Source organism: Pseudopodoces humilis, chromosome 13 (assembly GCF_049639895.1).
Source record: "Pseudopodoces humilis isolate 2021_Gansu_Grassland_sample_001 chromosome 13, ASM4963989v1, whole genome shotgun sequence".
NCBI lineage: Eukaryota > Metazoa > Chordata > Aves > Passeriformes > Paridae > Pseudopodoces > Pseudopodoces humilis.
In genome coordinates, this window is record NC_142212.1 from 10,101,002 (window position 1) to 10,128,832 (window position 27,831).

Genomic DNA, 27,831 nt, shown 5'->3' on the forward strand with positions numbered 1-27,831 from the left:
GTCTCTTTTGTTTGTCTGGTATTTGCACCTCCAAATCCTGCTAATTATTGATCACTTTTCCCTTTAGCAGCAGTTGTCCAAGCTACGCCGCGTTTCTTCAGTCAGCTTTAAACTCGTATTAAAAGCCAAACTCATGGGTTGTTAATCATTCTCCCCTGCAGGAACTTATTATCGGATCACCCTCAATTATTAACTGCCCTGCCTTGCATGCAGAGGCTGTAGAGAATTCCTGCGGAGGTGTATCCTGTTTCCCGCCGGAGCTGTGTGACGGTGAGTGCAGGACGGCAGAGCGCTCGTTCTCGGGTGGGATGTGGGGCTGTGCGGGCTGGCCCGGAGGGTGGGATCGAGCTGTCAGGGATCGAGCTTGCCCTGCACGGGCAGACCCGAGACTGCCGGACCCGCCCAGCGCCGGGAACACCTCCCTGGCTGTCCCCACCGGCCCCGGCTCCAGCCGCGCTCGCGACCCGCAGGTGGGTGAGGGAACAGGCGCCTTTAAAGCGCGGCGGATCGGCCCCCTTAGTCCCGCCTCCCGACCCTTTCCATTGGCTCGCTCCGCCGCTTCTTTGCGCCCTTTGACAGGACCCTCTCTCTGATTGGTCCAGCCGCGGACCTCTCGGGGACCGTCTCTCAATAGCGCCCCTGGGGTCGGCCGCCAAGCCTCGGCTGTGGCGGCCGTGTCTTCGCTTGGCTGCGCGGCGCTGCTCTCGGGCCTCTCTTCAGCAACGCTCCCCGGCTGAGGGGAGCGCCAGGGCCGGGATGGCGGGGCCGGGACCCCGGGACTGAGCCGCGGCGGCGGGAGCGGGGCTGGGTACGAACGGGGCCCGGCGGGTACGAGGGGAGCGGGGCCGGCGGGAGGGCGGTAATGGGGAGGAAGGGGAACTGCGGCGCCTCTGAGCGGGGCGGCGGGGCCGTGCTGCGCGGGGGCCGCGGGCCTCCCAGGGCCTCCTAGTTCAGCCGGGGAGCCCCAAGGCCAGAGCCTCCGGGACACCTCTGGCCAGCTGAGGGCTGGGCTGGAACTGCAGCGGGTCTCCAGCTGTGCTGCTTTAGCAGCCCTGTAACAGGCGCGTCCTCGCCAGCCTAGAACCGAGTGACCACGCACTGCCACTTCCCTTGCGTGTTGTGCACCCGCCTTCCACAGGAATCAAAACCAAAACAGAAAAACCCCGGGATATGCATTTCTGAAATCCACCTCTGGGCCATGGTTCTCTGTCTGAGCGTTTGGGCTTACTGTTGATACTTCTGCTTTCGGTATTTTTCACGTTTTCCCCCTTTTTTTTTTTTTTTCTCATTGCAGTTCCTTTCTTTTTAAGGTTAGTTCAGAACGAGATATGAGAATGAAACTGGAAGGGAGCACCTCAATCACTGAGGGAAAAATCCCTGTCTTAAATTCTAAGAGTGAAATGAAAAATGCAACTGTTGTGACCAAAAGAGAGGGTGGAAGAGACTTCTTATAAAGGAAGACAACAAAAAAGGCGCTATTTTTTTTCTTTTTTGTTCTTATGTTGGTGGGGATTTTTTTGTTTTGTTTTTTTGCTTGATTGTTTTTTTTTACTTTTAATGTTCTGGGGTATTTTTAAGCATTTAAGTTACTGATGTAATAGTTATATTTGAGCAGGGATCTGTTCAGTGCAGTTTTTATTGCACAAATAGAGTATTATAAGAAGTCTTAATGCTATCATGATGTGTACTTAAGAGACTTTCTGATGCCGTTGATGCAGAAAGACAAAAAAGTTTAGATTTTTTTATTACAGCTGTAACTTGTGCAGCATGTAGTTCACCTTTTTGTAGATGGGCTTTGAAAGTACAGAGAATTGCCAGTGATGTGAGTTCTGAATTTCACTGAGCTCTGATATTGTTACAGTGCCATGATTCAAGGACCAATATGCATTGGTGCGATAACATTTCCCTGAAGGTGCAGCAGAGCCTTTCCCTGTGCTCTGTCACTGCAGTCCAGGAGTCATGCCCATGTTCTTAGTCCAGATGCAGCTTGTCCAGGGCCTGGACTGAGGAATTGGCCTTGACCAAGTCAGCCTGACTTCATCTGGTGTATAGAAAAACACATTATTTTGTTTTCTGGTGTACAGAGCTGCCTGCTGGATGAAAAGGGAAGACCACAACAGCAGCACTGTTTCTTTTCATGCAGCTCGGGGATGATTTTATCCCATTGCTCCAGGGTGATTTTACCCTCCATTGTCTGGGCTGGCTGAAGGAGGTAGTCCCATGGAGGCAGGGTGTGGCGAGTGAGCTCTGGGATATGCTCAGCTGACTGGACTTACTGTCTTTGCCCTGTCTAGCCCTAAATGTGCTGAAAGGAGCAGTGTTGCTGGGGATGACAACCTCTAGTTGGATCCTTTCCATCTATTCCTGGTCCTGTTACTGTGGGATTTTTGCTGTTGATTTGGACAGGAGTGGGCCAATTCTCTGCATCCTTGACGTAGGCCTTGGATATTAGAAAAGCATGACCACAGTGCTGTGTGTCTGATGGCCTTGGCTGCCCTCTCTTACCACGTTGGATGTTCTGTTGCTCTGCTTTGTGTACACTTTGTCTGGGAAGGATGAATATAAGTACCAGACTGTAGCAAGCAGCCTGGCTGAGAGGTGAGCTTGATTCTGCTTTGCCCTTTGAAACCTTGTGACTGGAGTTCTGTTACGTGTGGCCAGCTCCTCTCCTTATCAGCAGCTGCTGTTGCGTGATAGTGGTGGCTTCTAGCAAAACATAATAGAGCCTGTTTGCTCTTTTCATGAGAAGCTGTTTTTCTATTGTAAATCTCTCACAGCTTTATACTTGAGTTCTTTTCAGTGTAACAGGCAGATGGAATTATTTGTCCCAGAATAGCTACTAGGAGGTTGTGATGGTTCACAGTTGATAAATGTTTTTCTGCCTATGCTCCATGAGGTTCTTCTCTACTTTCTCCCAGTTTTTTTAAAAAATCATGTAGAAATTTTTCTGTGTTGGCAAAGGTGACTGTTCTTGGCCTCACCTCTACTGAGATGTAGTGGTGTTACAGAGGAAGAGAATGGAGCAAAATTTTTAAGAGAAAATCCTTCTTTTAACAATTCAGAGGAGGGAATTGGAGGAAAGAGAAGACTTCCAGAGATAAGTTTGGAATGTGAAGGTTGTTTGCTGGAACCTCTACTTAGAAGTAGAATTTTTTGGCCCAGGCTTTGCCATCTTGGCACAAAATGCTCCTTCCAGGTCTGTCTGTGTGTTTATTTACTGTGATGTCTCTCGTGCAGTACAGCGTATGGCAGTCACGAAAGAAAATCCCAGCTCGGGGAGTATCTGTCAGCAAGGATGAATCAAAGGAAGGGTTCTTTGGCTGAGGGTGGCGTGATTCCCTTGCCCCTTAGAGAACCTGGGAAGAGTCTCAGCCTCTGAAGAGAAAGAAGAGCCTGTGACTGACAGTCTCCAGCAATTTGTGAAGAAGGTGCTACTGAACTCTAAAAGCTCAGCAGATGATACAGAGCTGTGCTGGTGCTTTCCAGCTTGTGACTCACCCAGAACCTCTAAGGGAAAATACCTTCTGAGCCCTGTCATGGGGGCCGTCAGTTTTTACCACGCAAGCCAGGGCTGGAGTCAAACAGGGAGAATTTTTTTTGAGATAAATCCTGGATTAGCTATAACACACACAGACTGCTCAAGTGCTGTCCTTGGCAATGTGCATCTTTAGGATGTTGGCTGACAGAGATTTATCATCTTTGCATCTGTGGGTTGTCTATGATCTTTCTTCTGGGGGTTGTCAGTAGGGGTGATTGGACCCTATGTTTGTATTCAGCTTGTAGCAACTGAAGTACTTTAACAGTCATGGCTCTACTTTAGTGTGGGAAGAGATTTGCTCAAAAATTGAATCATTCTGGTGTCTTGCAGAGGATTAGAAAAAGAATGCTGATTCTTGGTTTCTGCCAGTGCTGGGTTTGAAAGGTAAAGATGGTACAGTCCTTTTAGTTGGGTGTATGTGAGGCTCTCTCTGCTCTCCAACTTCAGAGCTGGTAACAGCAGTGGATTTTTGGGAGGGATCTTCATCTTTTCTTTGCAGGAGTTGAAATCGATTTATTGACTGTCACTTCCTGATCTGATCCTGTTGATGCCATGTATTGCTGTTGAGTCTTAATTTCTTCTAGGAATCTGCCAAAGCTCAAAGGATCTCAAGTGTAATCCCACATAACACCATTTGAAGGTGCTTGTTACTCTGATATAAAAGTGAGATTTTGTACTGACCACCCTAATGGCTGTGTGCAGGCTTAGGGCAGGTGGCATTTCATTGTGTAATACAGTCTCTGACATGATGATAATTGGCTGTACCGAGCAGGAAGCAGTTGTGCAGGGGCTTAATGTCAAGGATGTGTTTTTTTAGCTGTGACTCACAACTGATTTAGTATTGCTTTTTTTCTCTTCTGTGGTTATCTTGCTCTGTTTGACCTGGACCAGAAGGAAGACAGGATGTTCCAGTCCATGATGTCTGTGATGACATTCTCCTTGTCTGACAACATCACACATTCCGCTGCCCCGGTGACAGCGCTGGATAATGTGACAACTCTCTCTCCAATGACAACGCACGTGATCAACGACACGAACATCACAGTGCCACACAAGTGCCTGTTGTTGCTCTATGAAGACATTGGGAAGTCCAGGTGAGTTGGAGGAAACTGGACCACAGTCTGACCCTGGAACAAGGGAAAGAGCTTTGTTTGTCTCAGTTTGGTTGAGAAGGGGCCAGGGCTGGTGCCTTTCCTTCTAGAGGCTGAAGATAAGGGATAAAACCTTTTTTCTTTTCTTTTTACAGAGTCCGCTACTGGGATCTTCTGCTCCTGGTTCCCAATGTGCTTTTCTTTATGTTTCTTCTCTGGAAGCTGCCCTCTGCCAGGGCCAAAATCCGGGTCACTTCCAGCCCAATCTTCACTACGTTCTACATACTAGTGAGTACTGCTCTGTGCCTTTGAACTGATGAGTTATTTTTACTGCCACTCATGAGCAATGTCACTGAACTAGTGGAGAGAGCCTAGACCAGCTCTTTCAGGGATAAAATCTGCTTTCTGTTGAAGGTGTACTATAAGAAGTAGACATTTTTTTCACTGTTTGAATTCAGGTATTAATATGTTCTGGGGCCAGATCTGCTGGATTTTGTTCTCCTGTGGTGATTTCATTTTTTCCTTTTCCTTTTTTTCTATTGCTTTGATGTCTTGGAATCTAGTGTCTTATGCTTTCTTTGCTCCTTGCAGTAACCTGGCTTTTCACTGAGATAGTGAAAAGAGGATAATTTTCGTGAAGCTGTTGAAAAGCTTGATTATCTGCTGGAGAAAATGATGATGTGACAGGATTCTGGTTAGTCTGGGAATATAGAAACCCAACCCTGTTAGTTTCTTTCACATCATGTCAAAGTGGCCCTGACTTGAGGATGTTCTTGATAGTTCTTAAGGTGGAAACAGAATATTCAGTACAGTTCACAAACATCTAAGGTCTTGCTGTTCTCTCACCAGTCCTGTGATGCCCTGTGATACTGCTTACAGGACATCATAAATGCAGCTAAGCACCTACCTGAATTTGTTTAAAAATACCATTCAGAAGCTTTTTGGTATCCTGGCTTTCCTCAGTATGTAACATAATATGATTGCTCTTCCTCAGCGAGATTAGTACAGGAAGTGAATGTGTGTTTGAATTGGGTTAAATGGACGCCTCTTTCCCTGGTCTGTATACAGTACTGGCATGGCAAAACCTATGAAAAAAACATGAAGCTCCAAACCAAATCTGACCTAGAAGCCTCACCTGAATCTTTGTTAGGAAGTTTTCTTAGCTCTTTCAGGCCAAGAGTTTGGGTTCTGCACTTCTGCATAGTTTTGGATAACCAGGTATACACACAAATATTTCAACCTTTTAAAAATATTACCATCCCTTTCCAGTCTGAATTTAAACCTTCCTGCATGTTTCCATTAATTCACATGGTCAGTAGACATTTCTGCCAAAGGCTTTGAAAAACAAAACTTTTGATAAACCAAAGGCAGGAAAATGAGCTGACTTTATGCTCTGGGTGGCAACTCAGCCCCATACAGCTGCTCTCTCACTCCCCCTCGCTGGAACAGGGGAGAGAATCAGAAGAGTAAAAGTGAGAAAACTTGTGGGTTGAGATAAAGACAGCTTAATAATCTGAAGCAAAACCTGTGCACGCAGAGAAAGCAAAGCAAGGCATTCATTTACCCATTTCCATGGGCAGGCAGGTGTTCAGCTGTTTCCAGGAAAGCAGGGTTCCATCACATGTAATAGTTACTGGAGAAGAAAAACACTGTTACTCTGAAAGTCTTTTCCTTCCTCCTTCTTCCTAGCTTTATGTGCTGAGCATGATGCCATATGGGATATTCCTTGGGCCAGCTGGGGTCAACTGTCCCAGCTGTCCCCTCTTGTGCACCTCCAGCCAACTCGCTGCTGGAGTGGGATGAGAGGCAAAAAATGTCTTACTGTGTAAGTGCAGTGCAGCAGTAATGAAAACATTTGTGTTATCAACACAATTTTCAGCACAAAAATCCCAAACTCAGCCCCATACCAGCTACTGTGAAGGAAATTTCCTCTATCCCAGCCAAATCCAGCACACAGTCTTAGAGGAAAGTGCTTTAACTGAGTTTCATACTCATTTCTTGAGTATGTTATTGGGAAATGAGGATGGAAGTGTGTTCTGTGAGGACTTCCTTTAAATTGGCTGTTTGTCATGTCCTAAAGGAATGCTTTCCTGTGGAGTTAGTGATTAATGTGGAGTTAACAGATTGGGAAGAGAGGAAACCTGCTTAGAGAGGAAACAAAAAGGTGTGTATTCCTCTCTAGTGACTTCTTGCAGCTCTAGAGTGCCATTATATTCAGGGACCCTTCTTTTTTGTCAGTGTTTTGTCACGGCGTTTTCCACCCCAGGAGGGGTTGTTATATTCTTTCATGCCATTGCTGTCCCTTCTTTCTCTAGGAAAGAGATATTAATCTGTGGGTCACTTATTGGTCATTTCCATTCTGCAACCACCTTAGAATCAGCTTGGACTCTTGGTTCTCTGGTAGGTTTAGCTGTCACCTACCTTCATCATTAGGGTCAGCCTGACATTTAGAGACTTTTATCTGGAAAAATCCACTTTCTTAGAGGGTAAGTCTATATATCTAACTGAGCTTTTAATTGCATAGTATGGCTGTGACAGCACAGGGTAACTGAGCCTTGCTCAGCTGTCATGCTTCAGTGGTATATGAAGTGAGTTGGGGGGGTCTCAATGTTGCACTGTGCAGCAGGGTAACATGTTTTAAAGCTGGTGGCTGCAGGTGTCTTTTCCTCTGCATTGATGAGCATTGTCAGTATGGAGTGAGAGAACTGCAGGTTTAGTTTTGTCACAGTTGTGTAATGTGGTAGCTGGTATTGAGTGGTTTCTGTTATCTGATGTGATTGGTTTAGTCAGACATACCAGCCATTTGGTTTAGTAATTCAGAGGGAGATGTTTACTGTCTGTTTCTTTTTCTCCTGCCCTGCCCCAGTGGAATGATGGGTGGGAAGACTCTAAAGACACTGTTGTAAAGACTGGGTAAAGAACTTTTCAGAGCTTAATCTGACAGCTGAGGCAATTGTTCCTTCCTAAATTCTAAGGCACTGTTCCTATCTCACGGGTCTGAGGAACCTTTTTCAAGAAATTAACTCTAGTCTGCCACAGGAAATTCTTAGTACACATCATTATCAGGCTTGAAGACTGACCTGAGAATGGTATTGCAAAAGGCTTTCTGATCACTACTGCATATGTGCCTTTTGACATGAGCTCACTTTTGCTCTTTTTTTGCAGGTATTTGTGGTGGCTTTGGTTGGCATTGCCCGAGCTGTTGTCTCCATGACTGTGAGTGCCTCTGATGCTGCCATGGTTGCTGACAAGGTAGGTACAACACTGATGTTAGAGGCTGTGCTTTGTGTGCTTCTGATCACAGCAGTCTGCTCTGGCTTCCCTCTTACGCGTGTGCAAGAAGAATGTGGTTTTTTTGCAGTACTCTTAGTTACGTTTACTATGGAATCCTGTTTTGATAGCTGTATCTAAATCATCACAACATCCAGGATGGTAAAACAATGGATTTCCTAAAATAGACACACAAATAGTGGCAGCAAAAGTTTCCTGTTACAGGAATGAAATGATTCTTTTTTTCAAGAGGTAAAGATTCAGATACTTCTAGTGGATAGGTAAGGACCTGGCCTTTGTTACTCTTGCAGTATTCCAGTGGCTCTTTGAAAATATTGAAGTTTTTGTATAGAGTGCGAATAAAACCAGATTTCCTTTTGAGACTGACACCTGAATGTCCTTGTAACCACTCTGAGCACAGGATGGACCTTTAGCAAACAGGAAATGTCTTTGTATGTGCTTTTCCTTTGTAGTAATTTGACTTACAGCAAAATGTTACTTAAAAAGCTCTGTAGTTCTTGAGCTGTTAGAGAAAGAGGAGCCACCTACAGAGTACAGGTCTCTGGGCTTTATTCTCTGGGATCAGTGTGGTTTTCTTGCTTTTCCCTTTAATGTTACTGTCAAAGCATTATGATGAGCTGCTGTTGCGAGTGGCTGGATGTTTGTAGCATTTTTCATTCACTTCTGCCCAACAGATGTGTGTCCAGGACTTGAATAATGAAGAAGAGGTGGAAAGGTGTTTTTCTTCAGCTCCGTAGTTGCTGCTAGGTCCAGCAACTGTGAAATCATGTAGCAAGACAGTTACTGACAGTTTTTTCTGTAAACATGTCCTATGCTGTCTATTATGTTTCATTTGTGTTCTCTTATATGTATGTGCACGCATACACTGTGTATTTGCTGGGAATAGAAGTGTCTTACCCAGTGCTCCTTAAAATATTACATTTCTTCAAGAGAGAGTACCATTCAGTGTTCAGAGGTAAAGGGTTAATAAGCCAGAATCTGGGTGCTTGTTCTAGGCTTAGCACTGATTTATTGCATGACTCTTGGAAAAATTGCCTCACCTGTTTTTTATTGGTCTTGTTTCACCATATAAAATGTGAGATTGCAAATGACAGGCTTGAATGGGGGGTGATTTTTACTTGAATATGCTTTAAATCTAAAGTCCAGTACCTTTGGAAGAGGGCAGAATCCAGAGTTTGTTCAGGCATATCTACTGCTTTAAGAACTGGCCTTGTTTAATATTTTACTTCTGAGGTCATCATGGGCTTGTGCTCTTAGGGAGCACAGCAGCAAGAACATATCTGAAACAACTGACAGATTCTCAAATGGGGCAAACCATTGCCACTTCCTCTCTGCAGAGCTGCTATTTGCTCATTCCCACACAGCTGTTCTGTTCCACAGGCATGATCAGGGCTTGGAACAAGCACATGATCAGTATCCCTACAAAGCATGAGAAGGGTTTGTGGAGATGACCAGCTATTCAGAGGCTTCTATCCCCTGGAGTTTTGCTATATTAACTTCAAACTGGTTCCTGGCTCGGTCTAATCATGTTTATCTGGTCTCTGTTATCCCTCAGATCCTGTGGGAGATCACAAGATTCTTCCTTCTGGCAATTGAACTGAGTGTGGTGATTCTAGGCCTTGCCTTTGGTATGTGTCAGGAGGTTTTTGAGTGCTTTGAATGTCTCCTATTGCCTTTTCATCCACAAAGGTTGCATTTATAAGTATATGCTGATGGTGATTCTGTAAAGTGAATAGGCTATGGAATAAATACAAAGGGAAAATTTTGGAGATTTACTTAGAAGTGGCTGAAGGCCTGATTATACTTGCAGATCTATGGTTTATGTGATTTAAGGGTTTACATGTGCTTGGTTTGTTCTGCACTCATATGATGGGACGTACAGCTTAGGTAAGATTTTTATGCCAAGATAGACCAAAAGTCTGATCTTTGCCTGAGCCCCATTTTATTTAAGACGGCCCCTTTGGGGGTCCTTCTATCCCCTTCATCCTATCTTCAATTGGTTTGATCCATCCTGGCTGCATTCAAATGCTTTATCTGTACCTGCAATTGTAATTCTACTTTTTTCAGTTATGCAAATGAAAATGCCTCTCCCTGTGGGTCAGAGGTAGAGGAGAGGGTGGGTGTCACTGTTGAACGTGTCGGTGGGACACGTGATCAGAATATATTTTTCATCTTTTGAGGGCTCATAGAATAATTTAGATTGGAAAGAGCTTCTGAAAATTGCCTACTTCAGTATATTCCAGTACAGATTTCTCTACCCTAGCCTTCCATCAACTCTTCTCCCTGAGAAGCAGATTTATAACATCTCAGTGTACTTGATGCTGGAGTCATTAATTTTTATTTTTTTTTCCTTTTAACCTCAGTAGAAGGACTTAGTTGTTTCTCTTAGTGTGGACAGGAGGAAAGCAAGTTAAAATCGCTTTTTTTGTAAGTAGGATTTTTGCCTGTGAAAGGCTCAACTCTCCAACCAGGGCTTAGTGAGCTTTAACTTTCCCTTGAAGGCCTCTGAAAATACAAGTGTTTTCCTTTATTGGTTCTGAAAAGAGCTGATTTTAAGCAGTGCTGGGATTACATCCTGAGTCACTTCCATACCCCATAATTACAGGTCACCTGGAGAGCAAGTCGAGCGTGAAACGTGTGCTGGCAATCACCACTGTGCTGTCTCTGGCATATTCTGTCACCCAGGTGAGTACATTGAAGCAGAAGAATTTGCAAAAGAAGGAACTTTGCTTCAAGTTAAGCAGTTAAGTGTGCGATTCCTATCTGAAAGTGGCAGCTTTGCTCTTTGAATGAGGTTTTGGAGGAAGATTGAATGCTTGTGGCAGTGTATAAGCAGATAGTATCTGCTTGTCTTCTTTACTGCATAAGTAGCTCAGATAGGGTGAGGAAATAAGATGAGGTTTGGATGGATTGCCTTGTTTAGTGAATCTTGAAACAAGAGTGATGTTTTCCACACCTGAGCCACAAGTTCTGGATCTGTCCTCAAGGACCATGAAAACCATGTGCTTGCCAAGTAAGGGCACTGCAGTGCCCTTGTCTGCTTAGTCTTTGAGAGCTGAGAGCTCTTGCTTCTCTTCAGACTAACAGCTGGCTTGCTGGCTCAGTTTATAAGGCATGTCTTCATGTCCCTGAACAATGCAATCTGTGTCTGGGTTTGTTCTCCTTCTCGTCATGTCAGTGGTCAGCCCATGTCTCTATACTCAGGACAGTGCCAGAATAACACATAGAGCTTTTGTTCTGGGACCAGGCTCTTGGCTGCAGAGGCAGTGAGCTGATCGTTACCACATGATAAAGCTGGAGGAGCCTCATAAAGTATCAAGTGTTGGAGCTATACTGGGGTTCAGTAGTGCTTGCAAGCACTTTTCTCTCCACTGCCTATATGGGTAGCTCCTAAACAAGACAGTGTCCTTTCCCAAACTGACTATATTCTGGCTGTTTCAGCAGAAAGGTCTACTTTAAAGATGGAAATGAAGCTCTTGGTCTATTTTAGACAGACAGTGCTTGCAAATGATGCAAGTGCTTGCATCCCCTGTCCACCTCGGTCTCTCTTCTGCAGTGTCCCTGTTGCCAGTTTCCTTCAGCTGCAGGTTCCTGCCACTCCTTTTCTCCTCACTTCTTGTCTTCAGTTTCTTCCTCTTCTGTGTGAGTGTAACTTGGTCTAAGCAGGGCAGGGCTTGTTTGGGTCAGGAGTGAGGCATGCCAGCTGTTCCCTGGACTTCTTTAAGCATAGTGTCTCTTTCCAAATACGCATTTCAGTGAGGATACTGCTTGTAAAAGATTTATGTTGGTGCTGCTTCTCTCCTAGGGCACCCTGGAAATCCTGTATCCTGATGCCCACCTCTCAGCAGAAGACTTCAATATCTATGGCCATGGAGGGAGACATTTTTGGCTTGCCAGCTCCTGTTTCTTCTTCCTGGTAAGTACTGGGAATGTGTTACGCACTCTGATAGCTTCTTTGTATTTTCTAAATGGAGCAAGGAGGATGACTTGAGTACAATAATGTCCTAATCCCCTTCCTGCCTCCTACAGCGTGGCATTGATGCTTTTCATGTGGTGGGGAGGCTGAAGCAATAAAGGTGCAATGGGAGTGATGTAAGCTGGGGCAGCTGTATTCCAGCTGAGCTCAGATGTTCTTCCTTCCCATGTTTCTCAGTTGTTCTTCCTTCCCATGTTTCTCAGCTGTTTTATGCTGATGGAGGTGAGTTGTGGGGCCTTCACATCTGAACTGTGTTTTATGTTAAGGGTTTGTGCCTCTGCCCCGAGACATGTAGGGAATGCATAATACCACACACTATTCCTGCAAAGATTGTTGAATTAAGTTGCCAAGCAGCCATGGAACTGTTAGTTCTTTGTCTCAACAGGTCTATTCCTTGGTGGTGATTCTTCCAAAAACTCCTCTGAAAGACCGGATTTCTTTGCCCTGTAGGTAACTGTAGTGTTTTCTGTAGTATGAATGGGTACAGCATCATGATAAAGCATAGGTGGGACTAAAAGGTTCCTGTATGTGTTTGTGCTGCAGATGCATTCCATGTCTCAGAGTTTAGATAACATGGCGAAGACTGATAACTTATCCCTAGAAAAATTAGTATGTTGTGTCTTTTGGAGAGCAGAGTAAGAGCAGTTACACTGCTACTTTAGTAGCTAAACAATTACATTAAGAAAACAAGACCTACTGCTCAGTTAATGATACAGGTATAATGTAAATGTATAATCTTCTGAGAACCTTAAGGAATGGCTTCTTAATAACAGCTTCCTTTGAAATGTACATATGATGTTAAAGTGTGCATGCTAGTCATCCCCTGGGAAGGGAAGGCTAAGTGGGAGCTGCTCAACAATTTTTATCTGGGCTTTTACTCTATCAGTATACTTCTGTTTGTTTTTTGTTGCTGTTCTAGAATATCTGCAGCTCTTGAATAGAGAGAAGCTGTTATTAAGGTGTTTGTACTGAGCTATTCTCTGACTACTGTTGACATCCCTATGTGGGTATCCTGAGAGAGGGGATATGTATGTCCCATGTTGCAGTCACATGGCCTGATCTGCCTGGTGTCCAACATACACTGCTGCTCCTGTTGGTGTCTTTAAGCAGTTTTATTAGTGCTGTACATTGGAAAGGCACAGCTTCTGGTTCAGTGGGGTTGCCTTTGTTTGTTTTTCTTGCATTCGGTTATGTGACTGACACTGATTCCAGATGCTTGCAAATTAAATCTTTGCATGTGTTGCTGTAACCTTGCTTTCAAAACCCATCTTGTGTGTGCATACACACATGCAGAAGGGTATGGTTTAGTCCATTATACCAGTTTAAACACCAGTTTTGTACATTATACCACCATCAGTCCTGCCAGTATGGGACAGGAAAATGCAGTCTTAATTCTTCAGCAGTTCTTAAGAGACAAGGTGGGGAGAAGCTTTTGTTGGATTTGGCATCTCCATCAAACAGATTTGCATGGGTCTGGTGTTTGAGGTTGAGCTTCATGTGTGTCCATGTCTTTCCCACAGCCAGGAAGAGTTTTTATATTTATGCTGGCATTCTGGCACTGCTGAACCTGGTGCAGGGCCTGGGCAGTGCTCTCCTCTGTGTGGATATCATAGAAGGACTGTGGTATGTACACTGGGGGAAGGAGGTCTGCAGCCCTGGATCTTGTGTTGTATTTGAGCGTCCTTCAACACTGCCTCTCCCAAGAAAACAAACCTATGCTGTGTTCCTAAGAAGGAATAAACCTGTTGGTTCTGTTTCATGCCAAAAGACCTCTAAGTAATCAGGAAACTCCCCAGTGTAGAGGTTGTGGAACTGTGTGTGCTGCTGTTGTCTTGAGGTGACGAGTGAGAATAATAGTGTGAATTCACTGATGTTTGGCCATTAGTAGGAATAAGAGAGGAAATAGTCTGTTTGCTAGAAATATGAAGACAGCCTTATACTTGAAGTCTGGGTCTGCAGGGATCAGTGTCACATCTGAGTCAACACTGGGAGCAGTGAGACTGCTCTTGGTCAGACCTTTGGGTTTTGGCATGGTTCCTGAGTGTCTAGAAGCAGTGACACATGTTGATACAATTGCTGTTACTTTGCATCAGTTTAAATTTGTTTAGCATGCTTTTTCTTGATCTCTTGACACTTAGGAGGGATATTGGATCATTTGGGAGGATGTGAATGGTTGTTACTGTATTGTGCTTGAGTGCTAAATTCCTTTATGTTCCCTTTTGCTGTTGACAGCTGTGTTGATGCTACCACGTTCCTTTACTTCAGCTTCTTTGCACCTCTCATCTATGTGGCATTCCTGAAAGGTTTCTTTGGGTGAGTAGCCAGGAACAGGAGTTTAGATGGGTATATATTGTCATTTGAGTGTTTCGCATTCAGGTTCTCTCAATCTGTGTGTTAAATCTGTACATTACAGGCAGCAACTAGAACATCAGTTAGAGAACCAGTCTTAATTTCTTCCTTGAGGAATTTCTGTGACCCAGGGCTGCTCACTTCTATGCAGAGCAGAGCTGATGGCTGTATTCCTCACATATTTCAGAGGATCATTTCTTCAGCGTCAGCATCCTGTGTAGCTTTTCTGCTGAAGTTAACAGCTAAAGGAAGAATTGAGCCCGGGGAACTTAAACGGCCATCTTAAATGGGTGGGTTTTGGGGTAGATTTGTAGAAAGGATGTGGGGGTTCAGTAACTCTTGGCCGAAGACTACCACGGGCCCAAAAATCACCAGTGAAAAGCCCTGGGGAGGTCGATTCTCAGGCCGGGGTCGCCGCCGTGTGGCCACTCACAGGAAATGCACCTTGGTGGGAAAATGAGCAGTTTAGTGTAGGCTTTACTATTTGTTTGCTCATTAGCAAGAAACAGGAGGCCTTGAAATAACTGGTTTTAAAATATATAAGAAGATAAAGTGCTTTTAAAATATAAAAATGTACCTCTGTACCACTTTGAAGTTAGAAGGGAACACTGTCTGGAGTTAAAGACAAAAACGGCTGATGCACAAGTGTTTGTATTTTGGTTTTCATGATGTACACAGGTAGAACTTGAAGTGTACTCGTGTTCTGACATAAATTTCTAGGCCAAAAGCTCATTTAAAGAGTGTTTAAGGTCTAAATTCATGATTTCTTAGTGCTGATGAGTTTCAGTTAAGAATAGGTGGCTGTAATACCACACTGTGTAAACATGCATTTTAAATCTTTCATCACTCCAGGTCTGAACCGAAGATCCTTTTCTCCTACAAATGTCAGGTGGATGAACCTGAGGATGTGGATGTACACCTACCCCATCCTTATGCTGTTGCCAAGAAGGAAGGAATGGATTCTGGGTTCTACTCTAGCACTCAGATTGACACCACAGCCTATCTGGACGATGTGGCCTCTATGCCGTACCACGTGGGCAGCATCAACAGCATAGACAGTGACCGCTGGAAATCCATCAATGCCTGAGGCAGGGCACCTGAATCACATGATGCCTCATTCCTTTCCTTTCATACTCCCTGATACCACAGCTGTTAGGATGTTCACTGGAAATCTGTCCTTGGCTACCTGCCATGGCTTTCCTCTTGTCCTTAGGATTTCCAAAACCTCTCGTGGAACTAAGTTGGCAGCCCAAACCCTTTTGGAAGGAACACTTTCTGTTTCTACCTGAGAACAATGTAGAGCAGTTCTGTTCATAAACCTTTAAACACTGAACTTTCCCAATCCTCCACGTTCCAGATGTGAATATGACCCAGAAGACAGCCCTGGCTGGCACATCTTCCTTTTTGGTAACTGAAAGCACTTGTCTTCCACTTTGAGGAATGGTGTTTAGGGATAAGGGTCCTGGTTTGACTGCTGTGTTGTACATACATAGAAGGATTTTGGTGGTAGAAACCAAAGATGGTCTTCCTGGGCTTTTTCAAGCAGCATGGCTGCCTGCATCTTGTCATAATGCAACAGCACAGGTGGTGATAGTGTCTGATGAGGGAAGCTGGTCGCTGGGGCTCACCCCTGGTTTCAGCTAACACTGATGAGAATTGTGAATTGGAGTTGCTAGTGGTTAAAAGGAATGTTCTCACTGTATGGGGGAAAAAAGAGGTATGAAGAGGCATGAACTGTTCTCTGTGCCCAGGGAACATTTGGGGAAGGCTGGTAGCTCACAGCATGGGTGTGAAGTGACTGAACAGTAGGGAGACAGAAGGACAGACAGTGCTGCTGTCTAGCTGAGCTGAAGGAGCTGTGAAGCAGTCTGTGGAGGCTGTAGTTCTGTGCATTTAAGCTCACAGGAAAATCTAAGTAACAACACTGAATGAGGGCTGAGTTTCAGGAGTAAAAACTGTGAGGTAGGTGCATTTTCCATCTGCACCCTGCTTCATGGCTTTGGCAGGGGCTCAGAGAGTGCTGTGAAGGAGGAAGGTGACTCTGCAGATGAAGGCTCCAGAGACATTCAGGTGCTTGAGGCAGAGCAGAAATGTGTAATGAGTCCAAGCTGTCAGAATTTAGTGACTGGAAACTCAAACATCTTAGGTGTGCTAGAATCAAGCTGGTGCACTACAGTGGGAGATGGATGTCTCTGGCAGTGTCCTTCCCTTACATTGCAGTTCAGATCCCCAGAGTGCTGCTGGTCTGAGTAAGTTTTATGGCTTGATATGTTGAAAATACTTACGTGTGTGCATGTGGGGAGCGGTCCTTTTAAGGACTTTCTGCAACTTGTTATTAACCTCTTCCTTGCTGGAAGAGGGACTAGTGTTGACTGAGCTGTCTGGTATGCAGGTTCAAGACATGGTGCTCCAATCCAGCAACTGTTCATATAAAGGCTGCATCAGTCTGGTCTCTGGGCTATCCTGTGTTTTCCAAGGGTGGAGATGTGTATTCCTCTAGGTCTGGGGGTGCTTTCCTACCTGAGTCCTCCAGGTAGGTGGAGATCTGCTATAAGCAACTTTCTACTAGGGATGCTAGAAAGAGGGAATTTTGCCATGTTTGGGGACTTTCTTGCCCCTTACTGCTTTTCCTGAAGAATACTGAGGTAGGAGTTAGCAAGATGCAGTATGGAGGTGTTGGTTTGGATCGTTAGCAGGTAGAGGATGGTGTTTGTTACCAGGTGTTCCCACTAAGAGAAAGAAAACATGGGTAAGAACATGAAGTTCACGTTGGTTGCCAAAACTATGCAGGCCTTTGCTTATTTTTTTGTTAATGAGCAATGCAGCTTCTCTGTCTGCTTGGGGACTTCGCCCTGCAGGTCTCTAAATAGCGCTGGCACCTTGAAAACAAACAGCGTCCCTACCCTTCCACCCCCCATCCCCTTTTTTAAATTTCTGTTTACTTGTGGGGAAAAAAATGCTTCCATCTGTCTGTGTGCTAGAGCTGAGTAGTTTCTTGTAGGTCACAGGCTTTCCCATTCCCATTTCATGCAATGACTGCAAGGGCTGGATGAGGAGCTGGCCGAGTGAGCCCTTGCCACATTAGAGAAGTGTTCCATGCTCCCCTATCATTGCTATCAGTCAGCCTGAGCCACACTGGACTGCTTGCTGTAAAAGGGATGGATGATGTGATGCCTGTATTGCTGTGCTGCTGCTCCTAATGCTGCTTACAACACTGATCCCCAGCTGCTGTTAGTTAGAGAGGGTGGGGGAACCTGAAAAGCTTCCTTGGGCCTTGGACAAAGTCAAGAGAAATGAAGATTTTAAAACAGTTGAGAACTAAAGGAGCAACTGCTTTTCCATCCCAAGGAGTATTTGTTTACTTTCAACATCCTGACTGAAAGGACTTAGCTGCCCTCCTTGGTGATGTGAAGAGCCTGTTATGAATTTGCCTTTTTTACCATCTGAATTCAGTGCTGAAGGATCACCTGTGCAGGTTGTCAACACATCCATCCTGTCCTTTGCTGGCAGGACTCCAGTATTTCTGGAATGTCCCATGTTCTGCTGCTGAGGAGCTTTTGCACTAGGTCATGGACTGACCTTCCTCCTGTTGTGTATTTATGTAAATATAATGCTCTGGGCCATCTTTAAAGTGGTTCTTGAGCAAAGTGTGTTATGTTTGAGGGGTGGTGAAAAGAGAGAAAATATAGAATAAATGTATATTTTTGTTTGTAAAATAAATAAAATTAAGTTTGGCATAAATGCTTTATTTCTCAAATGAGACATATGGGGGAGGAAAAAGCTTGAAGATTAAAAAAAAAAAAAATTGCAGGAAGGCATGGACACAGGTGTGATGTGGTTTTGGTTGCCTTTGCCCACTCTCCTTCCTGGATCTTTGCAGGTAATGTCTGCCACCTGGCTGGGAATGTACACCTGGAAAAGGCCTAGGAAAGGATGACAGGCGTAATCACAGTTATGGAAAGACTTCTGGAGGAGTAATTGCATGGTTGGGAATTCACCAGCCTGGAAGAGGCTCACCAGCAGGAGAAAGGGGTCAGCAATGGTGCAGGCCTGTGAAACCCTTAGGGCAGAAGAGGTGAATAAGGAATATCTGTTCATGGACTCTTTCAGTACAAAAATTGGGTGCTGTCAAATGAAGTGAGCAGGTGGCAGATGAGAAGCAAGCGGGAGGCAGGTGAGCGTGTTCTGGGAGGGACCTTCAGCCACTGCACCTCTTGCCTGACTGGGTGCAGTGTTTCTGGGGTGCAGACAGCTCATGGTGCACAATGCAGTGCCCTTGTCTTGAGAGCTCAAGCAACGGGCCAACTCTCCAGCATACACAGTACTGCACAATTAACAAAATATTCCCTGATTCCAGGAATGTGCTCTAGGAGAGGCCTGGATATCTGGGGAGGTTTGGGGTGTGCAGAGTCCCAGATACTCCCATAATGCTGGCCCAAGTCCCACTCTGAGGCAAAGCTGTGGTTGCCACATTAACTGCAGTGAGGAATAAGCAGCATTAAACACTTAAAAGTGCTCCCTTGCACTACTGAGGAGTAGTGTGCTGAGTAGATAAGTAGCACATTGATACCAACTGGCCCATATTTCTGGGAGTGCAGAAAGTTTGTTTGAAAAAGATTCTCCAAAGCTGTTATTTCTTGGTCCAGCTGCTCTGTGTTGAATTATCTAATTCCTTTGGTTTAGGCTATGGATCAGCCATGCCTGGCAACGGGGACTGTATGAGCCTGACCTATGCAGGACCCACCCATGTGTGTGTCAGGGCAGGTCTGGCTGGAGCAGAGAAGCTGGAAGGGGCACAGGAGAATTCTGCCCCAGCACAGCTGCTGTATCTGACCAGAGGTCATCCTTCCTCACGTGGGGAAAACCCCGTGAGTTGGACGTGTAGCAGTGGGAGTTGTACGGGCAATTTTGACGCCGGGTTCACCGGGACAGGAGCGGGACTCAGGCTCCGCTCCCGGCACAGACTACAGCTCCCAGCGTGCACCGCGCCCCGCCGCCAGCACCGCGCACCGCTATTGGCCGTCCCGCGGCCGCCGCCAATGGGGAGCGGGTACGTTGGCAGGCGCTGCGAGGGCACAGGCGCTGCTGGCAGCCGGTGCAGGAGAGGGGCGCGGCGAGGACAGGCGACCCCGGACAGCATGGGCGGCTGCGAGAGCAGCCACGGCGGCAGGAGGGTGTCCTTCGGGGTGGATGAGCGGGAGCAAATCCGGGTGGTGCAGGGCATCAGGGTGAGGCGGCCCGGGGGTCCCTGGGGCCGGGTGATGGAGGCGGGGAGGTTGCCAGGGCCGGGGGCGGAGGGAGCTGGGTTGGGGAAGGGTCTGGCCGGGACGTCAGGGTTGGAACGGATGAGTGGTGGAAACAGCAAGGAGGAGGGGAGAGAAACCCTGAAGGATGAAGGAACAGGGATTTGGAGAAATGATGGGGCGAGTGGTGAGTGATGGGAAAGAGGGCTGGGGGCCTGGGCATGGCTGTTGTCGAGCGGGGCACACCAGGTCCTTATTTCCACTTCCAAACTCTGCTCTCAACCCTCTTTCCCTCCTCGCTGCTTCATGACCTCCTTTTGCCCCTGCCTTGTGCTTTGCAAGCAGTTGGATGCTAACGGCGCTGCGCGGCTCTGAGGGCATCCAGGAGGAGACAGCTCTGCCCTTGTTCGTGGTGCCAGGAGCCCGGGCAAAGCGCCGCTGTGTGAGCAGGCGGGAGACAGGAGCGGCTGGAAATAGGGAGCCACAGGGGGAAACTGCTGCTTGACTTTCGGTCGGAAATTGACAAGTGTGTATGGCGGAAACGAGCCCTAGAGAGTGGTGGTGCTAACATTAGGGAATATGTTTTCCCGTTAATATTTTTCTTTGGTTTTTTTTTTTACATGTTAGTTTTGCGGGTTTTCTTATTAGTACCATCATTTTCACTGCTCTTGCTTCTTGATGCTTTTATGTGATTTCCCCCTGAAATGTGCCAGAAATGAACTTACAGAGTGTGTTTTGCTGTGGCTACTTATTTTTTCATTCAATTTTGACTAATTATTTGACAAAAGTTAGGTAAGATTGTGCCCATCTCCTTGTTAAAGTGTTCGATGGAGGTAAAATTCTCTTTGCCTAATTTCTCCTTACAGGATATAGACAAATATTTGTGTCTTTAAAATCAGGAATTGGGCATGATAGCAATGTAAAATTAAGGTATTAAAAATGCTGTTAAGTTGGGTAGTAGTGGTATAGCTCAAAATATGTCTTCTACTGTGGGAAGTCTAAGTGGTGGAGCAGCCTTATTTAGTTTTGTTCTGCAGCCAGACCCTCTGACCTTGTCAGGAGAAAGGGGTCAATTTTAACAGTACTGTGAGAGGCCTTTTGGGCTAAATTGCCAGAAAACTTCAAGTTAACTTTTCTTTCTTTTTTATGGGTTTGAACCCAAGTCAGGGAATGAAAATGAAGCTGAGATTGCAAAAATGTTTGCGGCCTTATATGAGTGGGAGGTTTGCATGGCTGTTCTCTGTCATGGCTTGCAGCATGTCTGTCCTGCTGAGCTGGGTTAGCAAGCATGGAGCAAGAAGAGGAAAAGATGAACTTAAACCTGCTTAATTTCTTTCCTCCCACTTCTGGTAAATTTGTCCCTATACAAAGGGTTGACTTGTTTAGGGGAGCTCTCCACCTTTGTTGGTGTTTGTGGAAGACTGTCTAGTGAAGTTTTTAGGGTTGGGCAGTAGATTGGAGGTTTTGTCACTTACTGATAGGGTATGGGTTTAAAAAATGTGAAGTTAACATATAAGTGCTGACTGCCTGAGTTGGAAGGACATTGCAATGAGATAACTGGCAATACTTCTGCAGTATTGTGGGAGCTAACAAAAGGGGAGGTTCACACTGAAATACACACCAGAAACTGACTTGGCTAATATCTTCCCTGGTTCTGTGTTTCAGCTCACTGAAGATGTAGTGAACCGGATGAAAGGGTCCCCTCAAAGTAAAAGGTGCTTCCAGAGATCTCCCCGTGCATCCAATGGCACAGCTCCATCTTCACTGGCTGCAGGAGTGAGACCCAGATCTCCAGGTACTGTTGGGGTGGTGCTGCCACTGCATGTTACACAGGATGCCAGGGTTTTTCAGTGCTGCCTCATTGTGAGAGGAGCTCTTTGGTTAGCCTGTGTCACCCTGGGAACATTTCTAGCATTTCAGATGATCATGCAATAAATAAGGCAGAAATATTTTGCCTTTCATTTCTGGCAAGCTTCCTTGTTGTCTGCTTTACATATGCAGGCCGTGTATTGTGCTTGGGTGAGGGAAGTACTGCTTTTTATTCTTTGCTCATAGGGAAAGATAAGCTGTCTAAGCGCAGCTGGCTAAGTGAATGGTGAAAACTCGGTTTCTGAACTTGTCTTTACAGGTCAGAAAACTATTTGATTTCTATTTGTTCTCAAACAGGCTTTGTTGATATATACCAGCAGTGTGGATTTGTTTGAGGCATCCAGACTAAAATGAAGTTAGAGAACTAGGCCTTTATTTTCAGGGATTTGTTTGCTGTCAGCCTATGTCTTTGCTGAATGTAGATTTAGCTTTATGAACTCCATCAAATAATTTCATCTTCACTTGTGGAATCCCTTGTAATTACAAGGAGAGAAGTTCAAGAGGAAGATTTACTGGAAGTAGAGGAAGGAAGTGGAAAGTAGGTCTGCAACCATGGTCATGTTTCAGTGTAGGTAAAGGTTTGAGGAGTTAATATCCTCACATAGAAGCTTTCTGTAGCATGGTTTATTCAGTATGCCTGGTTGAAAATGATGCTGTTGGTGTCTCTGTTTCATAAATTCAAACTCTATCCATCAAACTTAAATTTTCTTGACTTTTTTTTCTCTTGATGCATAGTATTAAATTCTCCTAAAATAATTTATGGTGTGATGAAGGACTACATTTGTTGGACTATTAGTTGTCACAGGTTTCTCTCTCCTTTCTAGGAATTCAGCCACCAAAGGCAAGTGACACTGCTGCAGAGCATGAACTCTACAGGAGGTGAGGTGAAGCTCTTGAAAAAGACAGTAGTTTAGCTCATTTGGGAATATATCTATGTATGCATATGTCTGTGTTTTACTTCAGTCTGAGCATAATGAGTGTGTGTTTGACAGTGGCTGAACATGAGCCCAGATGGCCAAGAAGGCCAGTGGCATCCTGGCTGTATCAGCAATGTGTGGCCAGCAGGACCAGGGCAGCGATTGTCCCCCTGCACTGGGCACTGTTGAGGCCACAGCTCAAATCCTGGGTTCAGATTTGGGCCCCTCAGTACACAAAAGACATTGAGGTGCTGGAGTGTGCCCAGAGAAGGGCACTGGAGCTGGGGAAGGGGCTGGAGCACAAGTCTCCTTGGCAGTAGCTGGGAGTGTTTAGCCTGGAGAAAAGGAGGATCAGGGGGGACCTTATGGCTCTTCAACACCTGAAAGGAGATTGTAGCCAGGTGGGGGTTGGCTCTTCTCCCAGGTGTAACAAGTGACAGGACAAGAGGCAGTAGCCTCAAGTTATGCCAAGGGAGATTTAGGTTGGGTATGAGGGAAAATTTCTTCACTGAAAGGGTGATCAGGCGTTGGAACAAGCTGCCCAGGGAAGTGGTGGAATCACCATTCTTGGAAGTATTCAAAAGTACTCAAAATCATATTTTTATGGATGTGGCACTTGGGGACTTGGTTTAATGGTGAACATGGCATTGGGTTAATGGTTGGACTTGATCTTTTCCAACCTTAACAATTCTGTAATTCTATTTTATGATTATGTTTTAATGCCTGAGAATCCCCTTTAAAGCCTTTTTCAGTTCAGGGCTGCCTCTCTTAGTGGTGTTGCTGCATGCATTTTGTGTGATTTCTCTTTCCTGTGTAAGAGCCAAAGGGCAGCATTGTCAGCCAGGCTGACTCCTTTTATCATTGTATGCCCCTTGATCTTTTCCAAAGCAGCATCTATTTGTCTGGCTAACTGCTTCCTATTTTCACTGTTTTCAGGTGATAATGAAGTACTTAATAGAGCTAAATATAAATGAAGTATAGGCTTATGTGGTGCTATGTTGTTGTTGCCAGAGTTGTACCTCACTAGAATTGCGGGTCATATTTAAAGTTTGTTGTGCTTTTGAATTCCTACTGATAATGGGACTGTGAACAGATTTTGTGTCAAATTCTGGATTTGTGTTTTGGCTCTAAGCAGGGGTACTCCATGACAAGCCATGACTCTGTTGCCAGAAGTCTGCTGATGACCTCTCTGCTTTTGGTGCTCATACAGGTATGAGCAAGAACAGGCACTGGTCCAAGAGGAGTTGCTCCATCTGGCCAGAAGAGAAAGGGAAGCAGCCAGTGAGGCCAAGGAAAGGAACAGCATTAATGAGGAGAGGCAGAGAACAGCCCAGATGGTGAGTAACAGTACCCCCCACTATGTTTCCAACCTGGATAGGCTAAAATGGCTCTGCTTGAGGGGATTCATTTAATGTCACTTGTGTGATGAGCTTAGAAACTTGGGCTGAAACATTCCTCACCTCACTCATCACTTAACATTTGGCTCACAGTGCAGCTGCAAGCTCCACTTGCAGCACATCACTCCATGCTGCCAAGGCATGAGCAATGGCTGTGCTGGGAACACACAATACGGTCTGTGTGTATGCGTGGTCCTTGTTGATTGATCTCTCAAGTGTATGAAATAAATTTTTCAATAAATACAGGATGACATTCTGCTGACCTGATGTATCCTGAGACTTTGCTCTCTTTTTTTCCTAGGGTATAATTGTGCATGTACACAAATTAATAAAAAGTAATAATGTCTTTGTTTGTTTGAGTCTTTTATAACAGAAGAACTGTTATGAAACTGTCAATGTAATTGACAGTTCCTGTCATTGTAACCTTTTGAAGAAGGTCTAGGATTGACTTTTAGGGACCAGGAAGCACAAACCCTTTTTTTTGGATACACCACTGACTCCCAAACCAATTTGTTCCTGCCCAGCAGGTAGACTTACTTCTGGGGACTTCTTGCTGCAGCTTTTACAATTAGTCAGGCACCTTGGTGCTGTGGAGATGACCCATTGGGTTGCTGTCACACCAGTGCTGAGAAGAGCACTGCTGGAGGCAGGAGTACAGTGAGATGAGGCTGAGTAGAACAAAAGGTTTCTATCAATCACTACAGTACACTGGCACTGTCATTGGGACTTAATATTCACATGATATTATTTTATATTATTTTCTTTTGTATACTGCCATTCCAATGTGTACTGCCTGTAACCATTGCAGAGTCTTACTGGAACTGCCAGGTTTTCCTGACCTGCACTGGTGTCAGGGTGTGACAGCGAGGTGGGGCCATGCTTGCCACAGTGAGATGAAACTGCCCATTCTTTTAGACTGGACTGTTAAAACTTTATTGAAAGAACTAGACCAAGAGAATTCTTCTTGCCTCGTGCATACTGAAAGGATGGTTTAGGAAAAGGACAGACTGGAGTGTGGATAGTCTTTATTGTAGTTCTTTCATCCTACTGATTTGTAGCTTAACCAGTAAGTGCTTGATTTAAGCAATGAATCCTATGAGGTTTAGAGATTTTTTTTCTATGTGTTGAATGCTAACAGGCATTCAACATACAAAAAAATGCAGGCAAAATGTGAAGCATTTAAAGGTTTATATTATAAGATATTTTTGGGGACTGAATGAATAAAATTTATATAAGAATGATGAAAGTGGTTCAAAGAAAATGTCTTTATAGTTGTAGCCCATCTCTGACAGTGATTCCTAGCAGCTGCTAATGGGGAGCATGGGAACAGAGCAGGTATATAACAGTATTTCCCACCTTTACCCTTGCAAATTCTGATTTTCTAATACTTAGAGGCTTTGAAAGCAAGAGGTTGTATTTTCACTTTGGTGGTTAATAGTCTTTAAGGAAATTCTCTTCTATGAATTGCTCTGTTTGTGGTTTTGGACCCAAGTGTGCTTTGTCTCCATGATAAAATTTGTATATGAATGGATTGGTAGGTGTCTGAGATTGCTCTCCTAGATAGATACAGCTTGTGAACGGCTGCTGTGTTGCAGGAAGTTTCCTCTTGGCAGATTGTATCCTGACCATGGGGTGTTGGATCATTGCTGAGCTTCAGAGCAGTGATGTCTGAGGCAGGTGACTCTTGCTCCTCTGCAAAGGACATCTGGGTCAGCAGGTGCAGTATTAACTCTCTTTTCACTAGAAAGAGAATGTTCTCTTTATGAATACAATTAACTGGCCTCTGTAAGAACAAGGGGAAGAAGTTGGTGTATTTGTTTTCCAATCTAAAGATGTGACTTGGCTCAAAGTAGAGCTCTGCCCTCCTGCAATGAGGTGGAGTGTAATCCTGAAGCAATGTGACTAGCAGAGTCATGCAATATTTGTGAAATGCAAAGAGGACACCACTAAAATGAGTTGGGACCTGACTGCTCACATACAAATCTGTTCTATTATCTGAATTAGCTTTTAATCCTGTACTGTTGCATACCCAGATATTATGTATTTTATGCTCTGGAAAAATCTGATTAGGGTCCCCTTGTGATAAATAGTGACCATGGTGTGTTAGCCCAGAATATGGTGCAAGAATGAGAAACTGTTAAATTTCATTGTTCTTTAACTATCTCTTGATCAATCGTAAATTTAGGATCCTTAAAAAATGGGATAGTCTAGTTTGTCCTTGCAAAGATGAGGGCAGAACTATTGTTTGTCAGCTTCTAGATACCTTCCTAAGCAGGAGCTGTTATGGCCAGACTTAAATTATTGGGATCCCTATCAGACTTGTTTTATCTTAGCTACAGTTTCCTTTTGGGCATGGTTACCTTATTGTATTGACTCAATCCTACTCAAACTGTGTCTGTCCTTTATCTTCTAGTATTATCCCCCTTTTTATGAATAGAACTTGAATGTTTCTTGCTCTTCTGTTTTTTAGCCCTAGCAAATGGGGAAAATACTGGATATGAGCAGCTCATCCATGTCTTGTGTCAATCTTCTCTTTCAGGTAGAAGATAGTAGTGGAACTCAAGGTACCTAGTGGTAATCCAGGTTCAGATAGCAGTGGAAATTATCTGCTTACATTTATAAGGGAGGAACTTCCAGGGTTGTTTTTGTTGTTGTTGTTACCTATTAGGGAAGTGAGATTAAAAATGGGGCAACTCCCATGAAAGAAATAAGAAATTAATAATTTGCTTCTTAAGCAGCACTTAATTTGGTAAAACTTGAAAAACATTCCACATATAATCAGAAAGTTTTCTTCATTTTTTCAGTATTTGCCTTAAGATCTTGAACTGCCCTGTGCCCTTAACATATCAATAGTTCAGTGATTAGTAGCCCTCTTGTGTACTGTTGTCTGCAGCAGTGCTGGAACAGTCTCCTGTATATACCACTTGTATAAATCCAAATACCATAGCTGTAGTGTGAAGTGATTTCATTGTGATTGTGCTGGATGTTGCTTGTCATTTAATCTGTTCTTTATGGCTTTCACTTACTGACTTTTATTATTGGAAATATTGCTATAAGCACTTCAGTGTTATTATATAGTGCACACAAAGAGAGGGTGGACTAGAATTAACCTTTGATATGGAACTTGTGGTCAGCTTCTGGGGCCAGTTACTTGATTGTTTATGGGGCAGGGTGCAGATTAAAATTTATCATTATTTTATTGAGGTTTGTGTGTTTTGTTTTGCTAATTTTTTTCCTCTTGAAGTGTGCTGGTTTCAAGAGGGATTTAGAGTTAAGTGCCTGGGTCCTGTTCTACATTTTTGTCTTGATCTTTATTTTTATTTTAATGACTTTGAAGAAGGTACTCAGCTTCTAGATACCTTAGGTTTTAAGTAAAACTCTGTACAGCTTTAAGAAGCTTTAAGAAGCAAACAGCTCTGTAAGTAATAGTGCAGCATTCACTTTGCTCTTTGAGTGAATATGGCTTTTTGATTAACCCTGGGGACTGGCTCAAATGGAAGTAGTGTGCTGAAGTGCTGTAGAAGAACTCTCCCCAGTTTGTATTAGAGATAAAATATTTTGTTTGTGCAGCACTGCAGGATCATGGTGCTGAGCGGACTTTTTGAATAATTTAATGCTGTGGGTACTTACAACACAACAAGGATTATATGTACAGTATTTCAGAGCAAGGCCTAGGGTGTTTAACTAATGCTGGTGTTCTGCCTTATGTCTCATGTGAAATACCCAAGAATTAACACAGCTATCTTTAAATCATTTTCTATTTCTAGCATGAGGAACTTGCAAAGTTGTCAGTCAAGTTATTTAATTGCTTGACTGTGTTGTGAATAGTCTCACCATTCCCCTAAGCATGAAGTCTTTCCTTTTTCATTTCCAATTAATCAAAATGTCTTCTCCGTTCTTTCAGGTTTCTTTTTTTTTTTTCCTCCTTCTTACCAACAAAGGAAACTTTGCAAATAAAGATGCCCTTTTCCCTCCTTTTTGCTTTTGTAATCTCTGAAGGTTAAACAGCATGTGCAGCCATATGCATTGGGAGCCTCTTGGAGCCTCTGACTCTCTGCCTGATGGTTTTCTCTGAAACCTTTAAGACAAATCAATGTGGAATGGGAATGGATAAAAGCAGAAGCTGGGGGGGGGGAATAAACGCGATTAAGTGAAGACAT

General features: G+C 44.4%; 2 protein-coding genes across 10 annotated transcripts in view; both read left to right on the forward strand.

Moving 5' to 3' along the window:
• The first annotated feature begins 674 nt into the window (after nucleotides 1–674).
• Nucleotides 675–17,986, forward strand: TPRA1 (transmembrane protein adipocyte associated 1). 3 transcript variants are annotated; one of them, XM_005522256.3, is made up of 11 exons: nucleotides 675–808; nucleotides 4,430–4,632; nucleotides 4,785–4,917; nucleotides 7,795–7,881; nucleotides 9,476–9,548; nucleotides 10,526–10,605; nucleotides 11,726–11,836; nucleotides 12,282–12,342; nucleotides 13,417–13,519; nucleotides 14,129–14,209; nucleotides 15,098–17,986. In XM_005522256.3, exons 2-11 carry the CDS (start codon nucleotides 4,442–4,444, stop codon nucleotides 15,330–15,332), a joined length of 1,155 nt encoding a protein of 384 aa, XP_005522313.2. In that variant the 5' UTR covers nucleotides 675–808; nucleotides 4,430–4,441; the 3' UTR covers nucleotides 15,333–17,986. The 3 variants fall into 3 exon arrangements, with proteins under 3 accessions (XP_005522313.2, XP_087918028.1, XP_087918029.1); XM_088061902.1 differs by having other exon boundaries at nucleotides 710–828; XM_088061903.1 differs by lacking the exon at nucleotides 675–808 and adding an exon at nucleotides 1,128–1,248.
• A 253-nt stretch (nucleotides 17,987–18,239) lies between these two features.
• CHCHD6 (coiled-coil-helix-coiled-coil-helix domain containing 6) overlaps nucleotides 18,240–27,831 on the forward strand; it is a 110,363-nt gene continuing 100,771 nt past the window's right edge. For 3 of the 7 annotated variants that reach the window (XM_088061852.1, XM_088061853.1, XM_088061858.1), the window contains exons 1-4: nucleotides 19,331–19,473; nucleotides 21,154–21,283; nucleotides 22,182–22,236; nucleotides 23,485–23,611. In XM_088061852.1, coding sequence (XP_087917978.1) covers nucleotides 19,384–19,473; nucleotides 21,154–21,283; nucleotides 22,182–22,236; nucleotides 23,485–23,611 — 402 coding nt within the window. In that variant the 5' untranslated portion in view covers nucleotides 19,331–19,383. Of the gene's footprint in view, nucleotides 18,321–18,399; nucleotides 18,420–19,284; nucleotides 19,474–19,902; nucleotides 20,015–21,153; nucleotides 21,284–22,181; nucleotides 22,237–23,484; nucleotides 23,612–27,831 lie in introns of those variants that run through there. The other 4 variants (XM_088061854.1, XM_088061857.1, XM_005522068.2 and 1 more) reach the window with 4 other exon arrangements.